The 20915-nt window shown below is 34.6% G+C and overlaps 3 protein-coding genes across 3 annotated transcripts; all 3 read left to right on the forward strand.

Annotated features, from left to right (window-relative positions):
• Nucleotides 1-6039: 6039 nt before the first annotated feature.
• LOC106308910 (phosphoenolpyruvate carboxykinase [ATP]) lies at nucleotides 6040-9677 on the forward strand. Its single transcript, XM_013746015.1, has 10 exons — nucleotides 6040-6267; nucleotides 6356-6640; nucleotides 7011-7361; nucleotides 7483-7567; nucleotides 7652-7752; nucleotides 7830-8128; nucleotides 8210-8383; nucleotides 8620-8685; nucleotides 8776-9293; nucleotides 9367-9677. The coding sequence occupies exons 2-10, from the start codon at nucleotides 6369-6371 to the stop codon at nucleotides 9508-9510; spliced, it is 2010 nt and encodes a 669-aa protein (XP_013601469.1). The 5' UTR covers nucleotides 6040-6267; nucleotides 6356-6368; the 3' UTR covers nucleotides 9511-9677.
• A 411-nt stretch (nucleotides 9678-10088) lies between these two features.
• Nucleotides 10089-11958, forward strand: LOC106300909 (swi5-dependent recombination DNA repair protein 1 homolog). The gene is made up of 6 exons (XM_013737177.1): nucleotides 10089-10139; nucleotides 10367-10537; nucleotides 10629-10746; nucleotides 10846-10890; nucleotides 10984-11612; nucleotides 11703-11958. The coding sequence occupies exons 2-6, from the start codon at nucleotides 10377-10379 to the stop codon at nucleotides 11809-11811; spliced, it is 1062 nt and encodes a 353-aa protein (XP_013592631.1). The 5' UTR covers nucleotides 10089-10139; nucleotides 10367-10376; the 3' UTR covers nucleotides 11812-11958.
• Nucleotides 11959-17398: 5440 nt separating this feature from the next.
• Nucleotides 17399-18982, forward strand: LOC106301312 (transcription factor bHLH25). The gene is made up of 5 exons (XM_013737680.1): nucleotides 17399-17440; nucleotides 17675-17732; nucleotides 17829-18359; nucleotides 18436-18810; nucleotides 18908-18982. Exons 2-5 carry the CDS (start codon nucleotides 17697-17699, stop codon nucleotides 18980-18982), a joined length of 1017 nt encoding a protein of 338 aa, XP_013593134.1. The 5' UTR covers nucleotides 17399-17440; nucleotides 17675-17696.
• Nucleotides 18983-20915: the final 1933 nt, after the last annotated feature.

Raw genomic sequence — 20915 nt, forward strand, 5'->3', positions numbered from 1 at the left:
TTAAACCCGAGACTCGAGACCTCTGCTTTCCTTCTCTTGTCGTCGTCGCCGTCGATGGAGAGCTTCATCTTCTACCGAGATCTCATCCATTCTGACCCAAACAACCATCCTGGCGACAAGAGCCACAACGCAGCTTCCACCAAAGCCAAACTAGTAACCAAACCCCAAAAGACTACGGGTTCCAAAACCGACAGCGTAGAGCTATGTGATCCTCTACCCTCCGGAGCCAAAACCGGCGAAGACGGAGCAGAGAAAACCTCTCCTTCCCGGGAACTAGAACCGGCGGCGGCGAAGCTGAGGGAGCCTCCACCTCCCGGAGAAAAGCAGGCGTCGGCGGATCTGTGATAGCCTCCATCTCCCGGAATCACCACTTGAACATGCAAGCCTATCTTCTCACGCCATGAGCCTCCACGCGAACGTGTCTTCTCTCCAAGCGAGGAATCACCGTTGGAGAACGGCTCCAATCCAGAATTCAGACAAGGCATTCGGTGAGAGACGACGAAGAAGAAGCAAAAATAAACCTCTTTGAGAGTAGGAGAAAGGTTCCGGCGACGGCACGAACGCTCACGCGCCGTCCGTACGCTGGATCCGATCTCAGATCTCCTCTCTCCTCTCTCTGTTTTCTACTCTTGTCACTGACCAACGGAGCATGTGAATCTTTAAGTAGGTTGTTTTAAGAAAGTAATTTTAATTTTTGTTTCCTTGTAAACTCTTATTGGGCTTTAAAAAGTAAACATTTTGGCCCAACTTGTAATGGTCTTTGGACCCTTTCATTTCAATGAAATGATGCTGTCGACAGAAAAAAAAAAAAAAACTCATGAAAAATAATGCGTTTAATTATGACATCGGTAGAAAACTCTTTTTGTGTGCAGTGTGAAAATTGAGATATCCAAGAAAAGAAAAAAAAGAGGGAAGAGTGAATAAGCCTCCCCCGCAAGGAGACAAACTTGGAATCTGTAATGGAATATTTACAAGTTTACAATTTAATATGAGAAATAACCAATGGAAGAATCAAAAAGTTAAATTCAGAGTATATACATAATAATACTACTAACCTACTCCATTCCACATGTTTAAGCGTTGGATTCCATTAACAAGTTTCAAGAAGATATTCATGATCAAGATGGAAAATAACTAGGAGTATTGAACTCTTTACTTTTAGGTTTCTATTATTGGTTCAAAAAGTACCAATGCCCAATAGTGAGTGCTGTTTAAAATGCTTTGTCCTCTTTAGCAAAAAAATGCTTTGTGCTTAGAAATTGTGTGGTTTAAAATAAAACAGAGTTCACATGATAACATTTAAACGTTTTATTTGTTGTTAGATTATAATCTATAGTCTTTACCATTATGTAAACGAGTTTAAACTCATTTAACCTACCTAGTTACTTGAATATAAGAAACTAGAATTGAAATAAGAAATTTTTAATTTTATTATACAAGAAACATGAATCATTTATATACATACCTTCACTATGGATCTTTATAAGAAACTGTCATTTAGCTATGTTAATCATTCATAATAGAAAATGTAAAAAGAAATTTGGTTGTTTTGGTTAGCAGTTTTTTTTTTTTTTTAAGTTTTAATGTAGTTTAATATGTTTCTTAATTAATACAAGGATATTAACTATAGTTACCAAAAAAAACTATAGTTACCAAACTCAATACTTTTTCAAAAGTTGACAAAATATGTAGCATATAGCTTTCCTAATATATTCAGCATTGAATTAATATTCAAATTAATAATAACTTTTTCTTTTCTTTTTTAAATTTAGATCATTGATGTGAGCATCTATCGGTCACGGCCAAGACCGACAACCAAAAAAAAAATTCATGGGACTCTCTCTCTCGCGTTAGTTGTGAATTGTGATCTCTCTCCATCGCGATAACGTGTGTGCCAACCAGAGACTTCTTCTCTTTCCTTTAACAACAATAAACTCTTATGCATGGAAAGCTCAAGTCCAACGAAAGACTTTAATCTCCCTAAACTCTTCAAACTTAGCCCCATATAGTCATTGCGGTAATTAAAAGTCTATAAACATTTGTATCTTACTAGATATTTATGCATATTCTTATAGGTAAAGATAAGTTGTCATACAAACATCTCTGTCATCAAAATGCGAACCCCGTGTTACATTGTGATATTACGTAGCGCCTACTTTATGACAATTACATACACCTTTTTTCATTTCACAATTAATACGAATTTAGCCATCACAAGACTTTTATTTGTTTGTTTTAAAATCCGAAGGGTAGATTCTTGGCCCCAGCTATAAACTATTTAATCATCGATTTTCTCTCCTCTTCTAGACAGAAAGTTCTCTCTCAAACAATCTTCCTCTCTTATCTTTATAAAAAAAAAATTCAGAGAGATTAGATATTGTCTTGAGAGTGAGAGAGACCGTCGGATTTTTTGGTTTCCGGTTTCGGTTTTATCCGACCGGCTCTGCCTCCGGCGTTCTCGCCTTCTTTTCTGGCGATGGACGGCCGGCTTTGTTTCTGGGAGGTGATGGCTCCTTCAAGCATCGCCGGCTAAAGTCCGGGTTTTTCTCTTCTTTTGGGCTTTATGTTTTTTTTGCTCTGAGCTTTAGTCCCTTTATAATATTAACGGATGGAAAAAAAAAGATTCTTGGCCCCAGCTTTTTGAAATGGTTACAGTCCGTTTATTATCTTGTACTCATTACCCTGCGCCCATGCTTGCATGCAAATTGCTACGTCTCTGATAACATTATTCTCCTTCACTTTTTGGGCTCGGAAAGCTATACTCTATCATTACTGATAATTGATACAATCAAGTGATTTGACATAAACAATCAAATACCAAAACTACACGTGATGAAGGTACTTGTAATTGTAAATTAACAATCATAGCGTAACCTTGTACTTGTATGTTCCTGACATATCGAATTACAGTGCGAATCTAATTATAAAATTAGTGTTCGTATGCATCTATGTGTTTTCAGCCTTGCGTGTCTTCCTATGAATCCACTTGCTTTGAGATGCGTGCCCATCTCCTAAAACATAATTGTTTTTGATATTCCGCTTTTTCTTCCCTAGAATTTATTAAATGTACATAGCCCAAAAGACAAAACTCAAAAACACGTTACAAAGAGGACAGAGAACCCAACACAAAGGGCAAACGAAAAGACTATAGTGGGCCGCAGCCCAAACCCCAAACCCGTAAGCGCCATATCGCACCATGCGTATTTCGTGGTCGGAACACGTGTTAAGATCCTCACCAGCGAAGAATACGTGTCACAAAGCCGCCACCTGTTATCGAAACCTCCACTCGAGGGCACGTGTCATAAGATCAGATTGCCGCCGCTCTTCACCGACATGCAAGACTCTGCCGACACACTAAACGACATCCACCGGAAGCATACCGGAAAACAAGATGCCGAGATCGGACACCACGCATCGGATGGTGAAGAAGATCTTCCACCATAGTCGGAGAAAGGCGCGACCCAACACCGTCCTCAAGCCACCAAACCCACCGCCGATCCACGCTTTGAAGAAATAAATCAATCATCTACGATCAATCCAAGAACAACCAACATGGAGTCTCAAATCAAGAGTCGATTGAGCGAAGAAGAACAAAAGCGAAGATCGCAGACCGAGAAGCCGGAGAAACAACGGTGCTTCTAGAGCCACCGATTCCCGGAATCGTAAGCCGACGAAACCGATGCTATCGTAGCCACCGGTTCTCGGAAACTAAGCTGGCGACGTCGGTGTATAGGAATCACCGCCTCCCAGAATCGAACCTGATAGACTGGAACCGGAACCATAAGAAACTCCGGCCAAAGTTTCATCTCCTCCTTCCTCTGTGTCAGATCGTAGAGAGGGAACAAAGCTGAAGGAGAGAGCTTCTACTTTCATTTTTTGTTTTTGATATTCCGCTTAAACGATCAAGCGAATTTCAATACTATTTTACTTTATCAGTATACAGTATAACCTTTTTAAATTAATAATCTATAAATTAATATACACTAAAAATCTAAAATAATATAATTTTATAGTCTCAAATTGAGTTTTTGGTACAATTAGTATATCGATAAATTAATATCTTTATAAATTAATAAAAAAATTATAGTTTTGATGTAATCCCAACATTATTAATTTGTAGAGGTTTCACTGTATATGATGAATATGACAAGTCGAAATATAAATACTATTTTTTGAACATTAAAAAAAAAAACTGAAAACTATTTGGGAACAATATTAGTTTCTCTTTCATTTTGTTGAAGTCTATTAAGACATAAAGTCTTCTTAAAATCATGAAAATGGTTTGATAAAAAAAAAATCATGAAAATGATTTCACATGCAATTGTATAGTCGTTTTACTGTAAATAGCAACATTAAAATTCAATATAAAGTTTTTTTGCTAAACTAAAATAAAGAGTTACTTTCTTTTATTTTTTTGGTATCGAGCCCAACGTCAAGTTGCCTATGATTTGTCTTCCTTTAAAGTCAGTTAGGGTTGCATACATTTACCACAAAATGATCAGATTGGCAAAATATCACGGTAATGAGCATAAAACGGATTGGTTTATTTGATAATGATAGCACACTCAGGGGCGGATCTACAGTATTAGGTATGGGGGCACGTGCCCCCGACTACTTTATCAATTTACTTAGTTATCTATTTGCATATTGAACTTTGGTAGAACAATTGGAAAAGATGCCCCTGTTAAATCTGGCCCTTGCAGAGTTCGAAGCTCCATCTTTGTATATTTTTCTTTTGGCTGTATAATTAATGTGTGGTCTGACACGTTACTGTGCACCTTTCTTTAGTTATTATAACATCATTTTTCTACATTTTGTTTTGTTGCTAATACTACTCTTTTTGTATTGTTAGCATATCTTTTCTTTATTGTTTTTCATAGTTTCTATTACATTTTCATGTTTAGATTTCAATTTGTTTTGAAACACATTTCAAGGTTTTAATAGTAGACATTCACAATTGTTAGTAAATGAACAAGTCTAGTCAATATATAAATAATAAATAATTCATCATTTCAATTTAATTCTTAGAGTTTAGTTCTCTAAGGTATAATGACATTGACATAATGTTATATATATATATATACAATAAAATTTGAAGACCTTGTTTTCTGTATATTTTTAAATTAATTGTAACGTGTTGTAACTAATAACATATTTTAAAAATATATAACTTTAAAAATTAAAACGAGTTGAATATAAATAGTGCTATTGTTGTTTTCACAGTTTAAAGTTGTTTATCTTTTATTATTAACAGTTTAAAATATTTAATATTTAATATTTTTTTATTAATCTAATACTAATATTAATTATGTTCTCCCGTCAAATAATTAGTCTGCGTCAGCCACTGAGCACACTTGCGATATCAGGAAACAACTTGATAAAAATGACGCAAAATTATTGTATAATCAATCAAACTTTCAAGTAAAATCATTGCAACTCACAGTTTTTTTTTCTATTCCTTTTCTAAAACAAGTTGAATAAAACCAAGTTGCTTGCTTATTACACGTTAACTTGGTTTCTTAAGGATTTATTTCCCATCAAAACTATTATAGATAAATATCTTTTATGTATGGTTTAATAATAGTTAACAAAGTCATATCTTATTGTTGATACCCAAACTAAAGTTGAATTTCATACCAACTACGTGGATTTCAACCGTAGGAAAGCTATCAAGTTTTTTCAAACAAAAAATTTTCACCAAAAAATTTAGCAAAACTATCTTACATTATCATCCGGACTTGATAGTCCAGTGGTACTTGGACTTCCGTCTTGAGCTCGGCTGGAGGTTGGGGGTTCGAGCTAGGCTGGAGGACTCTTAAGCGGGGAGGCGTGTCCAGGGCTCTAACCGGTACAGGCGCAGGCTGGCGTCGGGTCTACGTGGTAGACTGGCCGAAGGCTGGTCTAACACCTGGTTAATCAAAAAAAAAAAAAACTATCTTACATTATCTCGTAGGGGCCCATAATAAATGGTATAGTCATCTTTATCAGACCAGCGGCTATGATGTTAAGAAGAGAAAATAAAATATTAAAAATGGGCTCCTCCTAGGATAGATCTTAACTATAGTTAACTCTCTCAACCATTGATCAAAGGTTAAATTCTAACCATGGTTTAAAAAATCTAACCTTTAAAAAGCCCACTTTGGCTTCTCTTCACTTCGCATCATTTCATCGTCTCTTCCATACACTTCAAATGATCTTCTCCTCTAATCATTAATCTCTTTGATCTCTCTCAAGTCTTCTTGTTCGTGATCTCTCTTCCTTCCCCCGGTAATAATAATTAACGTCGACAAGTGATTTTTAACTACAGTGTAACGTTCAGACTTAGGAGTTAATATGTTTTTGTCTGTTGTTGTAGGTAACGGAAAAAGATGTCGGCAGGTAACGGAAATCCTAACGGTGACGGAGGCTTCAGCTTCCCGAAAGGACCAGCGATGCCGAAGATAACGACGGGAGCTAAGAGGGGTAGCGAAATATGCCACGATGACAGTGGTCCGACGGTGAAGGCGACGACGATCGATGAGCTCCACTCGTTACAGAAGAAGCGTTCTGCTCCCACAACACCTATTAACCAGAGCGGCGCCGCCGCTTTCGCCGCCGTCTCGGAGGAGGAGCGCCAGAAGATTCAACTCCAGTCTATCAGGTCCATTATTTATTAACACATGACGTTACAAATTTCTATAACCATGTTTTCTTTGTTTATTTTTAAAAAAATTATATCGAATGAGACAAGATATTGCGTTTTCGTGTCCATCATTTTCATATAAAAAACAGAACAAAATCAGGAGTCTTGTTTTCTTATTTTTAAAATTGTCTATAGCCAGATATATTTATATTTAATTTATTAAAAAAAATAGCTAAGCGTTACGTTTTTTACTCTATGTTATTTATTTTGTTGTAAGGATTATTTAGAGAGAATTTAATGCGCCACAACGACTGTTACCAGATGAAATATTTAAATACATGACACGTGTAATAAATTGATACGTAGAAATTAACGACGTGTGACACAGTGCATCGTTAGCGTCGTTGACGAGAGAGTCTGGACCCAAAGTGGTGAGAGGAGATCCGGCGGAGAAGAAGGCCGACGGTTCCACTACTCCGGCGTACGCCCACGGCCAGCATCACTCCATCTTCTCTCCCGATCTAGGAGCCGTCAGTGACAGCTCATTGAAATTCACCCACGTCCTCTACAACCTCTCCCCTGCAGAGCTCTACGAGCAAGCTATCAAGTACGAGAAAGGCTCGTTCATCACTTCTAATGGAGCTTTGGCGACGCTTTCGGGGGCCAAGACTGGTCGTGCTCCGAGGGATAAGCGTGTCGTTAGAGATGCCACGACAGAGAGCGAGCTTTGGTGGGGAAAGTGAGTATCCTCTGTTTTGCTCTGTTTTACTCTATTTATCCTATGTTATGCTCTGTTTTGCTCTGTTTCGGTGTATGATAAAATCATCAAAGATTTGATCTTTTTCGAAATTTTGAATTAGGGGTTCGCCGAATATCGAGATGGATGAACATACCTTCATGGTGAACAGAGAAAGAGCCGTTGATTACTTGAACTCCTTGGAAAAGGTATAAACTTGAAACACAACCTCTGTAAGCTTTTGAGTTTTGGTCTTAGTTAATGAACTTGCTGTTACTGTTTGGGGTTGTTAGGTGTTTGTGAATGATCAGTTCTTGAACTGGGATCCAGAGAACAGAATCAAAGTCAGAATCGTCTCAGCTAGAGCTTACCACTCACTCTTTATGCACAACATGTAAGTCCAAAAAAAACCTTTCCTTTATTGTTTACAAACAACAATGTGTGTCCCTCTTGATTGGTGAGGGTTGGCAGGTGTATCCGACCAACTCCTGAGGAGCTTGAGAGCTTCGGTACTCCAGACTTCACTATATACAACGCTGGGCAGTTTCCGTGTAACCGTTACACTCACTACATGACTTCCTCCACTAGCGTAGACTTGAATCTCAGTAGGAGGGAGATGGTTATACTGGGAACTCAGTATGCTGGTGAGATGAAGAAGGGTCTCTTCAGTGTGATGCATTACCTTATGCCTAAGCGTAGGATCCTCTCCCTTCACTCTGGTTGCAATATGGGGAAAGAGGGAGATGTTGCTCTCTTCTTTGGACTCTCAGGTATAGTGGTAGTGTGGTGGTGAAGGGGAAAGATAAGAGACTGCTGTTGAGATTGATGGTTGCTTTGTTTTTTTGTTTCAGGGACTGGGAAGACAACGTTGTCTACTGATCATAACAGGTACCTGATTGGAGATGATGAGCATTGTTGGACTGAGACTGGTGTCTCGAACATTGAGGGTGGATGCTATGCCAAGTGCGTTGATCTTTCGAGGGAGAAGGAGCCTGATATCTGGAACGCTATCAAGTTTGGAACAGGTAAAGAACACACAAATCTATTTGAATTGTTTAATTTTGATAATTCATCACAATAATTATACAATTAAACTTAAAAACTAAAGTATGTCATATAAATGTATAAAATATATAAAATAAATCTACGATTTGCTAACGCATAGGCGCTAGTCCTCTATAAAACGCAGAGTTATTGCCTAGCTACTTTTAGAACATCGGAGATAACAATAAGAGTTTTTTTTTTTAATCTTTGTATGCAGTTTTGGAAAATGTTGTGTTTGATGAGCACACTAGAGAAGTGGATTATTCTGATAAATCCGTTACAGGTAAAGAAATAAATAGTGCTTTTTTTTTTTTAACAATTTTTTTTTTAATAATCAACCGAATGATCATCGTTGATTCTACTTGTGTTGCAGAGAACACGCGTGCCGCCTACCCGATTGAGTTCATTCCAAATGCGAAAATACCTTGCGTTGGTCCACACCCTAAAAACGTGATACTTCTGGCTTGTGATGCCTTTGGTGTTCTCCCGCCTGTGAGCAAGCTGAACCTGGCGCAGACCATGTACCACTTCATTAGTGGTTACACTGCTCTGGTTGCTGGAACAGAGGACGGTATCAAGGAGCCAACAGCAACATTCTCAGCTTGTTTTGGTGCAGCTTTCATAATGCTGCATCCTACCAAGTACGCAGCTATGTTAGCCGAGAAGATGAAGACGCAAGGTGCTACTGGATGGCTCGTTAACACTGGCTGGTCTGGTGGCAGCTACGGTGTTGGAAACAGGATCAAGCTGGCGTATACTAGGAAGATCATCGATGCAATCCATTCAGGTAGCTTGTTGAAGGCGAACTACAAGAAGACGGAGATCTTTGGGTTTGAAATCCCAACTGAGATCGAAGGGATACCTTCAGAGATCTTGGATCCAATCAACTCGGTTAGTATCTACAAAAAAAACTCTCTTCAACTTGTTAGAATGGTTAGCTGATGAATGATATTTGTTTTTGTAGTGGTCTGATAAGAACGCACACAAGGAGACTCTGTTGAAGCTGGGAGGTTTGTTCAAGAAGAACTTTGAGACGTTCGCTAGCCACAAGATTGGTGTGGATGGTAAGCTCACGGAGGAGATTCTCGCTGCTGGTCCTATCTTTTAAGAGAAAACTCCTATCATGTTGTCCAAACAAACAAGAAGAAGATATTATCAAGAATAAAATGTGACTTGTGTGTTGTATCTCTGTGTCCGAGTTATTTTATATGAAGTGGTTACTTTCGAGCAAAAGAACTTCCAAATGTGGTGGATATGAAATATGACCTTATGTTATTTGATTTTCATATATTCTTCTGTTTTATTTTCCAATGAAAAAAAATTTAAGAGGAAAATTAGTTTCACCGTACAAAGTAGGATAATGAAAGTATTAAGTTCTGGTCCATTTTAATAAATGCAAAAAATAGATAGTATAAGTATATATATAATTTATTAATCACATTATATTATGTAAACTTGTATAATTAAAATATATAAAAGTGATTTATAACGTCATTATCACTAAAGAAAAGAAAAGGAAATTGAAAATAGATGTAAGTTTTAGTAAAAAGGAAATTCTTGGGCCTATAAATAAAAGCTTCACCATATATATATTTGTTTGTATTTTCTTGTTTTCTCGCTCACTCTCTCGCGTCTTGACTAAAATAATCTCCTCTCCCCCAAAAGAAAAGAAGAAGCTTATTCGATTTTCCTCTTGAAGAACAAGCAGCATCCTTCGTGTGGGATTCGTTTCTCAAAGTAAGTTAGTTTCGAGCTTTGATGTGTTAAGGAAACAGAAACACGCTATGGTGTCGTTTTTGTCTAGTTGATTGCTGCTGTGACGTAGAAACCCTAATTCTCTTTTGTTTTCTTGGTTTCACCTTCTACTCGTAGATTAAACTTCTTGTTTGTTCGATGATGTTTTATGTGAAAATATTGAAATCAAAGGATCTCTCTTAATTAGGTTTCTACTTACTTACTTGCAGGGCAATCACTATGTCAACAAGCTACCTTAGAGAACTTAAGCAACGTTCTGAAACGGAGTTTCTTGAATTTCGTCAACGCATTAAGGAATCCATCAGGAACAAGACTCAAAACGGAAACGATCTCGCTCCAACCTCAGACTCAATGCCAAGAAAAAGAAAACTCCCGTACGAGTAAGTTATATTTCCTCAATGCTGCTTTGTGTTTTATATAATTAAGCAAGAATTGAACATTTCTTTAACTCTATTTTTCCTCTTCTTATAGGTTTGGTTCCTTCTTTGGTCCTTCTCAACCTGGTATTGCTTCAAGAGTTTTGCAAGAAAGCAAATCACTCTTAAAAGACGAGCTTCTTGCCACTAACGCGCTTGACTCGATCCAAACCGTAAGTCTCATCACATTTACATTTCAACTGTTTCTGTTTCATACTTTTTGCAAGTCTAGTTAACATGCTAATAAAATTGCTTTTGTGTAATGCGTGCAGAAGAATAAGAGTTCTTGTCCAGCGAGTGCTTTAGAGGCTAATGAGGTAAACTTTCCAAACACAATCATCGATTTTGATGTTTTGCTTAATAAGGTAAACTTTTTGCTAATATAAAGTGCCTTTTATTTTTTGTAACAGTTGAAAAGAAAAGCTAAGGAGCTTAAAGAATCAAGAGACTACTCTTTCCTTTTCTCTGATGATGCCGAGCTTCCTGTTTCCATTAAGGAACCACCTTCTTCTCTTAAAGCTCCTGTTCCTAAATCTAGACCAAGTTCCATAGGAAACCACTCAAGACCAGGTTCATCAACTAAAGGTCAACCACACACAAAGCCTGGTTCTGCAATAAACTCTCAAACGCATGAACCAAGTTCCAAGTTACGTCCCCAGAGACCAGATCCTACAAGAAAATCTGTAATGGACCACAGAAAGAAGCCGCATTCCTCATCAAAGCCATTGTCATCTGATCCTAAAGAACAAAGGGTAAAACAGAGGAAGGTTTCCACCGAAATCAAGAGGTCTTCTCAAATGGTTCCAAGGCAACAAGCATTGCCTCCTTTGAAGCACCACCGGATGATTAGCAAACCACCATTGAAGCAAGCTCATCAACTTAAGAAGAAGAAGAAGGTGACAGAAGAAGATGAAGAGGCGTTGAGAATGGTTAGAGAGATGTGCAAGACTGAACGTTTTGCTCGGCGTGATTTAGATGATTATGATGATAGAGGCATGGAAGCTAGCTTAGAAGATATCATCAAAGAAGAGAAACGAAGGTACATATTATACATTACCAGCAATGGTTACGATGTTTTTTAAATATTTTCACGGGAAACCAAAGTTCATGTTTGTTTGTTTGATAACAGTGAGAAACTTGCGAAGAAAGAAGACGCGGAACAACTACGGTTGATAGAAGAAGAGGAAAGGCGAGAAAGAGTCTTGAGAAAGGAGAAGAGACAGAAGCTGAGCCATTAAATCACTTATTGTTTATTACATACATCACTTTTATTTTCTTGTGAATATGATTTGCTATAGCAGAAACAAAGCCATAGGAGCTCATCAAATGACACGTAGAAATTTTCAAATTTGGGATCTTGTGGGTTGCTCAGTTATAAATGTTGGTCAGTGAGAGATCAATACAACAAAAAAGAGAATGAAGAAGAAACACTTCTTGGTTTAAATTGATTGATCAATATTACAGTATATTAGCTACAAGTCAGTTTCTTGTTCCCCTGTCACAGAGAATGCTATACCATTTTTTTCTTTCTCTATTAATTATAGGGATCAAATTTCAAGCTATCCACTCGCAGCTGATTAGAGGTCATTTTCAAGTTTGTTAGGTTTAACATTTGAGGATTAGGATGAAACAGTGACATCATCCATATCAAATCCATAAATTATATGGTCAATGTGCTCTGAATTCATCAACCAACATATAATTAATGATGGCTGTGGAAAAATAATAATAATTAAAGAATCAAGTCTCAGAAAAGAGGGTTACTTGCATGACATATGCAGATAATGTTCTCTGTTTGATTCTATTACCCATTTGTCTGTATCTGTTTGTTTCTTTTTCGTTTCCATGTTAGGGTTTGACTTCATAAAGTAATTACGCTCTCGCAATTTAACCAATGATACGGATTAATTCTTGAGAAATGAAATAAGTTTTAAAATCATACGTTAATCATATATATATAGTTGGAGCTTTGAAAAGTTGTGGTACTGGGATATTATATTGAAATTTTTATGTAAATTATACTTAGTAAATACGATCTTGATTGCAGTTAGCCAAGATGCTTCCATCATGGGGCTTAGTAATGGAGAAGAGAGAGAGATTTGCTGTAAATTAACTGGCTTTTGTTTTCTATTAGTTGATTTGTAATAGCCCACGTGTTTTTTTCCTTTGCCTAGCGCATTTCTACGTGGTTCTTCAACACTTAGGATTGTATTTTAATTTATTTCCATTTTTTTAACTTGGTGATTGTGTACAACTCACCTCTTTTACTGTATTCAGAATAGCACGTTTGCACAAGACACAAGAGACCCATGCCATGCAAGTGTCCACATGTGTCTCCATGTTTCTCTCTTGATAACTACTACTATTTACAAACAATGACATTCCGGTATTTTATGTCTAGGGTTCTAAACAAAAATCAAACTAACCCAAATTAAATGATGATTATTAGATAAAACCAATGTTTGAGAAAAGAGTTGCGCATTTGTGATGAGACATCTTTAAATAGTTTACATATAAGCAATGCTGTTTCACCCGATTTTATTGAGCTTGGACTCAAATTCCAACAAGTTTCTTGATCAGTGCTTTGGTTGATTCAAATTTTACTGAACAGTTTACATCGGGCTAGTGCTTGTTTGGTTATATGTATTCAAAATATGGTTTTGCTCGTTGAAAATTTTAGAGAAAGATTCGAGGTCGTAGTTAACGCTGCCGAGGCGCTTTTGAGGATCCAGTTAAAAAAGGGAAATTGGACTGTATATCGCAAAAAAATGGTAATTCACTGACTAACCAATTGCCCTATTTTTTCACTGTTTCTTGTGCTTTTTATATAATATTGCCATATTACCCTTGATTACAACCGGTAAAACCTGCAAGTCAATTTTTTTTTAATAATGTTAGGTTCCAAAAATTCTCCGTGTCCATTACAGAATCACATACCTTCACATATTTTATTCTCCCTTTCGAAGTGCGTTGCAAAGGGGACATCATCTCCGCTTCTGAAATCTATTGCGAGACGACGGTGTTACAATTGAAGTGGCGAGAAAGAGCAATCCGAGCATCTTTTCCTTCTCAGATTTGTGGGATCGTTGATGAAATTGTATTGTCTATGTTGATGGTGAAGGGGTGTAGTGGATAATAGAGTTTCAAAGACGAGTGGTGTCTACAACAAAGTTGATCGGAGAAGATGAATTGTATATATTCTGTTACTATACTATTTTATTATGTTCTATTCCATTTGATGGTTACTAAAAAGTGTTCTATTTTTTTTAATACAGTTTTAACTTTTTTAAGTTCTCGTTACATATTTTTGAACCTGTAAAATTCGCACTATGATTTATATTGTATAGTTTAATATTGCATAATAATATAATATAGTTTAATATTACATAATATTATGTAATTTATATATTTTGATATTTGGGTTTAGGTTTTATATTTAGGTTAGAGTTTAGTGATTATAGTTTAGGGTTTAGTATTCTAGAAGGCGAAGGGGTATGGTTGGGATTAGCATTAACTTCTTCCATGCGATCATAGACATTTCATAACTTCACCAGTAAATACTATGTCATTTATTTTTTTCCATTCTATTTGGGTTTAAGATTTATATGTGGGTTAGGGTTTATATTTGGGCAGGGTTTAGTGATTAAAGTAGGTTTATATTCGGGTTTAGGTTTTAGGACTTATTCCTTGCAATCATATATATTTCATAATTTCACCAATATGTACTATGCTATGTATTTTGTTCATACTATTTGGTTTTATGGTTTATACTTGGGTTTATGATTTATATTTGGGTTTATAGTTTAGTAACTAGGGTTTAGAGTTTAGTAATTAGGGTTTAGTAATTAGGGTTTAGAGTTTCTTATTTATGAGTTGGGGTTGGGATAGTATTTAGTATTTAACGATTGTGGATGTTGTTGCATCCTCCTATACTATTTTGGCGATATGGAATGGAACACTACGTACATATGTATGTGGTCAATAAACGTGTAACGTGGATGTCTCTTTTCTTTCATATGACATAGTTTTAAGTCACTCCTCACCATATATTATTTGTGATATGTCATGTTTACTGGGTAACTGTAAGTAGAAAGGGTATAACCGGCTAATTTTGGGTGTAAATGTTAGATTCTTCGTTATGTCAAAATCAATGTTATCTACCTAATTTCACTTCTAAATTTGGTTAGATGGCAAATAAACCCTTAAAAGAAAGCGTATATAAATCAGAGATCATCTGTATAGTGATGTGCGCAACAGAGGTCATGCTCAAAAAAATGTTTACACGGTATATAGGATAATCTGATGAGTTGACGAAGAATGTTTGCACTATCTTGTTTGGTTGATTTGTGTGACGACAGTTGAAGGAAGCAAATGAGATGCAAACAGAATCCAATGTCTCTTGTGGAGCTCCAGTTTAGGATCTTGTTGCAAGTGGTTGTCTTTGTAATGAACCAGGCAAAGTGAAGACATCAGTACAATGAAAGAGAATAAAAGGTATCTCAAAGCTTCTATAAATAATGTTTATCTGTTTTAATTCTACACATATTTAATTTGTCTGTATCTGTTTGTTTTCTTTCGTTTCCATTTAGGGTTTGACTTCAAAAATAGTTAGGCGCCCACGTTAGCCAATGATACCGATCCAGAATAATATTATATATCAGAAGTAATTTAGTATATAGATCTGGAGATATGAAATGAAATTTAAAAGCATATCCTAATCATGTATGTGTACTTGAAGCTTTTGAAAAGGAATAAAACTGATTTAAAATTGTAAATAGTAAGTGTAAACCTTTTTCTTTGCAGTAGCCAAAATGCTTCTATCATGGGACTGAGTAAATGAATGGGGGGAGGCAAAGAGCGAGAGAGATTAGCCCGTAACTGAACTGGCTCTGGTTCAATACTCCCTCTGTTTTATAATATAAGTAGTTTTGGCTAAAAATATGAAGATTAAGAAAATTATTATGTTTTAAAAAAATATTTTATAATAAATAGGTTAAATATAATTTAACCAATAAAAAATAAGTATATTTAATTTGATTAGTCACACTGTATTCAATAAATGTAAAAGTTACTTAGAAATACGAAAACTACTTACATTTTGAAACAAAAACATTTTTTTAAAACTACTTAAACAGAGGGAGTAATTAATAGCTCACGTTCCTTTTAATTTTGTTTGCCTAGCTTAGCATTTCTATGTAGTTCAACACTTTCATAAATATTTAATATATTTTTATATTAAATAATACTAGAATCTTAACATTTTTTTCCTAAGTGATCTCATGATATATGTAAACTTTTATAAAAACTATATTCAGACTAGCACGTTTGCACAAGACACGAGAGCTCAGGAAACTCTCCACATGTGTCTTGTCTATCTGTTAAAGACTATATACAGACAATAACATGTCAATGATTTATATTGGTCCATATAGAGATCAAACTAAACTCAAATGATGGTTTGGTCAAACCAATCCTTAAGAAAGTATTACGAATTTATTTGAGCGGCGATAACGTTTAACTGACGCACATATGCATATGCAACTTGCATATGATAAGCAAATGTTTTCTCTCTCTATATATTCTTTTGTATATGTCATTTCATTATTTAAACTCAGTGGCATCTTTTATTATTATGATCACACTCAATAACCAATAGGCGAAATTTTCTAAGCTCAACTAAATTATATTTTAAACTTAATTAATACCTGGAGAATCAATCCTAATATCTTCCGCCGCTACGCATGAAGTTTCCTCCCGCACCAAAACTCAATTCAAGCTCGTTGGGGGTCGCTTGAAAAAGGCAAATGCTTGTGTCGTTAATATATATCATCGACTATCTATGATGCATGTAACGTCTGATTAGCAAGATAGTCAATCTTAGTGTACTGTCATGTTTAACCTAGCCGTGTATGAAGAGCTGATTGGAAACTTAGTGGTTAAAAAGTTGTGTAGATTCATTTTCAAGAAACACTAATTTTCATAAAAAGTAAAAGGATTACACCTATTCAATCATATATGATTATAATTGGAAATTAATATTACTGTTTTGTTGTTGTCCTATATATAATATTCTTTTACTTTTTGTTTGAAAAGAAAATAATGGAAACTAAATAGCTTAACAATGTCTAACCAATACCATAGAAAATTCCCACAAAATCCCAGGGAGATCTTTGGTTGGTGCCCTCCACATTTAGTTTTACACAATAAAAGTAGAGATTACTAAAGTATTGGTTTATAACTTTAGATATATTCAATTGTATTGGACCCACCATTTGCTTTGGATTAATGTAGAGTTTCTAAGTCCCCATATGTCTATTTTCTCTTATTATAAGAAATGTTCTATATTTGATCAGGAAGTTGTAATGCATTCCTTCTTAATTGGTTCTTTTAGGAACAAAAATATAACATATTTGTTTTACTACGGGTTCATATGTGTTACCGATGTTTGATGATATAAAACGGAACAAGTATTTTCACGGGTAGAGAGAGCGGTGTTACCTGATTAAAATTGTATCAAAAGATAAAAAGGGTAGTGGTAAAGGATACGTATGGTACGTAAATTCAGTACTGGGTTTCTAATCAAACCGAATGTGTATATAACTACTAATACAGTTGTTATTATTTCTTCAAAAAATATAGTTGTTATTAGAAGTAATATAGGTCACATATGGATATCTCTGATTGATTAGTTATGAAACCCAAAAAATGGGAGAAAACGGAATATTCTTATTTAGTAAATTCATTGCCCTTCACACGTGCAAATTACTCCATACTTGTGTTGTGTCTATATATACATACATACAACTTCTTCACACACACAAACCCCTCCAATACCTCTCTGTCTCTCTCTCCACTTACAAGAAGAAGGTGAGTTTCAATTCAACATTCTCCAATTTTTTTTTTGTTTCGGATATAACCTTCTTCAATTTTCTAGGGCTACACCAACTAAACGCCTTTCTTTAGAATTCAAGAAACATAATCCCACCAATTATTAATGTTTCTTGATCCCGGATTTATAAATGTCAGATCATGTATATGAGTAAACCAAGATCTATTAGTTTACTTACATTTTCTTTAATACAATTTTTTTGTCTATTTCAGATTCTGATTCACTGATAAGAAGATGAATATGTTCTCCACAAGATGGTTTTCTGAGCAGGTATACATACACACACAACCGTATATATATATATCAAAAATCATATGTGGTCATCTATAAATCACCATATTATTATATTTTGTTGTGATGATATAGGAATTAGAAGAAAATAGCATCATTCAAGAATACCAGATAAACTCAAGAGTAGGAGAGATCCATGAAGCTCAACACGATCTTCCACACTCTTTCTCAACTCTTATGGCCCCCACAGATGATCCTTCTTACGATGATTTGATTGAAATGAAACCATCAAAGATCCTCAAAACAACTTACATAGCACCAAAATTGCCACCACCACCCTCTTTTCCTCTTCCTCCTAACTCAAAAACTTATCTTCATCATCAGCCTTCCTCAAGAATTCTCTCCTTCGAGAATGCCTCTCCAAATGGTATGGATCATGGGTACGCTCCCACCTATCTAAATTCAATCATGAACCCCAAAGCTGAGGATGGAGAGCCGCCAAACCGGATGAATGAGCCGATTAATCGAAAAGGGACCAAGAGGGCTCAACCTTTGTATAGAAACCAAACTAATGCGCAAGATCACATAATGGCCGAAAGAAAACGTAGAGAGAAACTTACTCAACGATTTGTAGCTCTTTCTGCTCTAGTTCCTGGCCTGAAAAAGGTACATACCACATCAAAATCTCCCTTCCTAGATTATTTAAAAGAATATTTTTGTTTCTTTGAAATTATGTGTATAGATGGACAAGGCTTCTGTGTTGGGAGATGCACTAAAGCATATAAAGTATCTCCAAGAAAGAGTGGGAGAGTTAGAGGAGCAAAAGAGAGAAAAAAGATTAGAATCAGTGGTTCTTGTGAACAAGTCTAAGCTGATTTTGGACGATAATAATCAATCATCTTCGTCTTCGTGTTGTGAAGATGGCTCCTCGGGCTTAGAACTTCCCGAGATTGAAGTAAGATTCTCGGATAATGATGTTCTAATCAAAATCCTTTGCGAGAAGCAAAAGGGCCATGTTGCCAAGATTATGGCAGAGATTGAGAAATTTAATTTCTCAATAACCAACTCAAGTGTTTTGCCCTTTGGACCAACACTTGATATCACCATTATAGCTAAGGTATGCATATATATCCTCCGGCAGACATATATATAAACGAAGAACTTGGTCTATTAGTTTTAGAGTAATACAGCTTAGTGTGAATGTATTTTTGCAGAAGGAGAATGATTTCGACATGACACTCATGGATGTTGTAAAGAGCTTAAGGTCCGCTTTATCGAAGTTCTTGTGATTTGTTTCAAATTTCATGCTAAAACGTTGATTTCTTTGGGAGACTTATTTTACATATCGAAAAATCGCAAGTGACTTTTGCGATGAAAAAGTTAAATTTTTATTGATAAGTTCGATTGGAATAGCTGAAGAATCATTCCTCTCATACGTATTGTTATCTGAATTTATAAAGATGTAAAACACTTTCATTTGTCTAATTCAGTGTGAGACAATGTTGATTTTTTTTTTTTTGACATCTATCTTTCATGTTGTATATGTTTCCTCTTGTGTATTGTATCTCTTTTTAAATGTACAACAAATTACTTAATCTTGTGTTAATATTTTGTTATGTATCGGCGATCTAGAAATATACATATTATCTGTAATATTTACATTTTTCTTCTATAAATTTTAGGGGGAATAATCTCCTTTTTTTGTTACTTTACGAACCTATAACGCGGCAAGATAATAATATTTGCTTTTGTTCAAGTCAACTTTGATGGATAAAGACTAAAGTAGCTATCAAACCTCTATTTATTTTATTTTTTTTCGGAATGCTCTGTGTATTTTATTTGATATAAAATAAAATAAAATGAGAAATAGGGAGAAGACAAAAATAAAATAAAATAGAACATCACTTAAAAATCATTAAGCTTCAAGATTAATTCAAGATCATCATGCTGATCATGAGAAGAATTAATACATATCCACTGTTTCAAAATATAATAATGTTGGCATATGTTCTGTGGAAATATATGGAATACATGTTAGAAGTTTAGTCACTACTGTTTACCTATTGATTTAAAGTTTTGAAATATTTTTTTAAAAAAGTGTTTTATACTAAGATCCGCGTCACGCGGAATTAGCATAGTTTTTTTCACAAATTATTTTTATGTATTATTACTTATTTTATGTTTATTTAAAAATTATAAAATTATAAAATAAAATAATAAATATATATTAAATAACTAAAAACAATAAATACTGCATACATAATTAAAGTAGAATGAGTACATAAATCAAAACAATCACTTTTATTTATTTACAATCAATCATTTTATATGGTAAATAAATTAAAATAATTACTCTTAATTATTTTATATGATATATAACTAAATTTAAATAATAAAAATAAATATATAATCTTTCAATCTAAATGAGACTTTATATTCACATGACACTATGATAATTTAAATATTTTTATAACAAAATTTTAAAAATCGTTGATCTGAAAATTTTAATGTGGAAATTTTAATCATACGACATCTACGAAAAATCTAATCTTTATTATATGGTTAATGTGATTGTTTAATTTATTTTAATAATATTAAATCAAACAAAAGTGATAGAAAATATATGAATTGTTATCAAAATTTTATTATTTAATATTATTATTTTTAATATTTATTTTAAATCACATTAGATAATTCCATAATTTTTATTTAAGAAAAATATGAGGAATATTTTTTGTGAATATTTGATTAATAGATGGTCCAATATGTTATATAGAATAAAGATTCTTTAATATTTCTAAAAACTTAAATTTCTTTTAATATGGAATCTGTAAAAATCTATAATAATATTTAAACACTGTAGATAATATTACAACTTAAAAATGTGTATATATTAATATATAAAAGATATCATCTCAACCGGATAATGAAGTCAAGGAATGCGCGCGATAGGACGGACCAAGTCTTTTCTTCCGTTCCGTGATAGGACAAGAAGAGGATGGATACCGCTAACAAATTAGGAAAAAAATCATGCATTAGGAATGTGGATAACCTCTCTTTATTTCAGTTATTGTTATTAAATATTTTTTACATCTGTTATGTAAAAAGCGCTATAAATATGTAACTCCAAAATGAAAAGTAATAGTTTACTAGGTTTTATGTAATCGCCTTGTAGTATACACATCCAATAACTTTGCTATAATATAAGCATACCTTTTTACC

This window comes from Brassica oleracea, chromosome C1 (assembly GCF_000695525.1).
Source record: "Brassica oleracea var. oleracea cultivar TO1000 chromosome C1, BOL, whole genome shotgun sequence".
Classification (NCBI taxonomy): Eukaryota; Viridiplantae; Streptophyta; class Magnoliopsida; order Brassicales; family Brassicaceae; genus Brassica; species Brassica oleracea.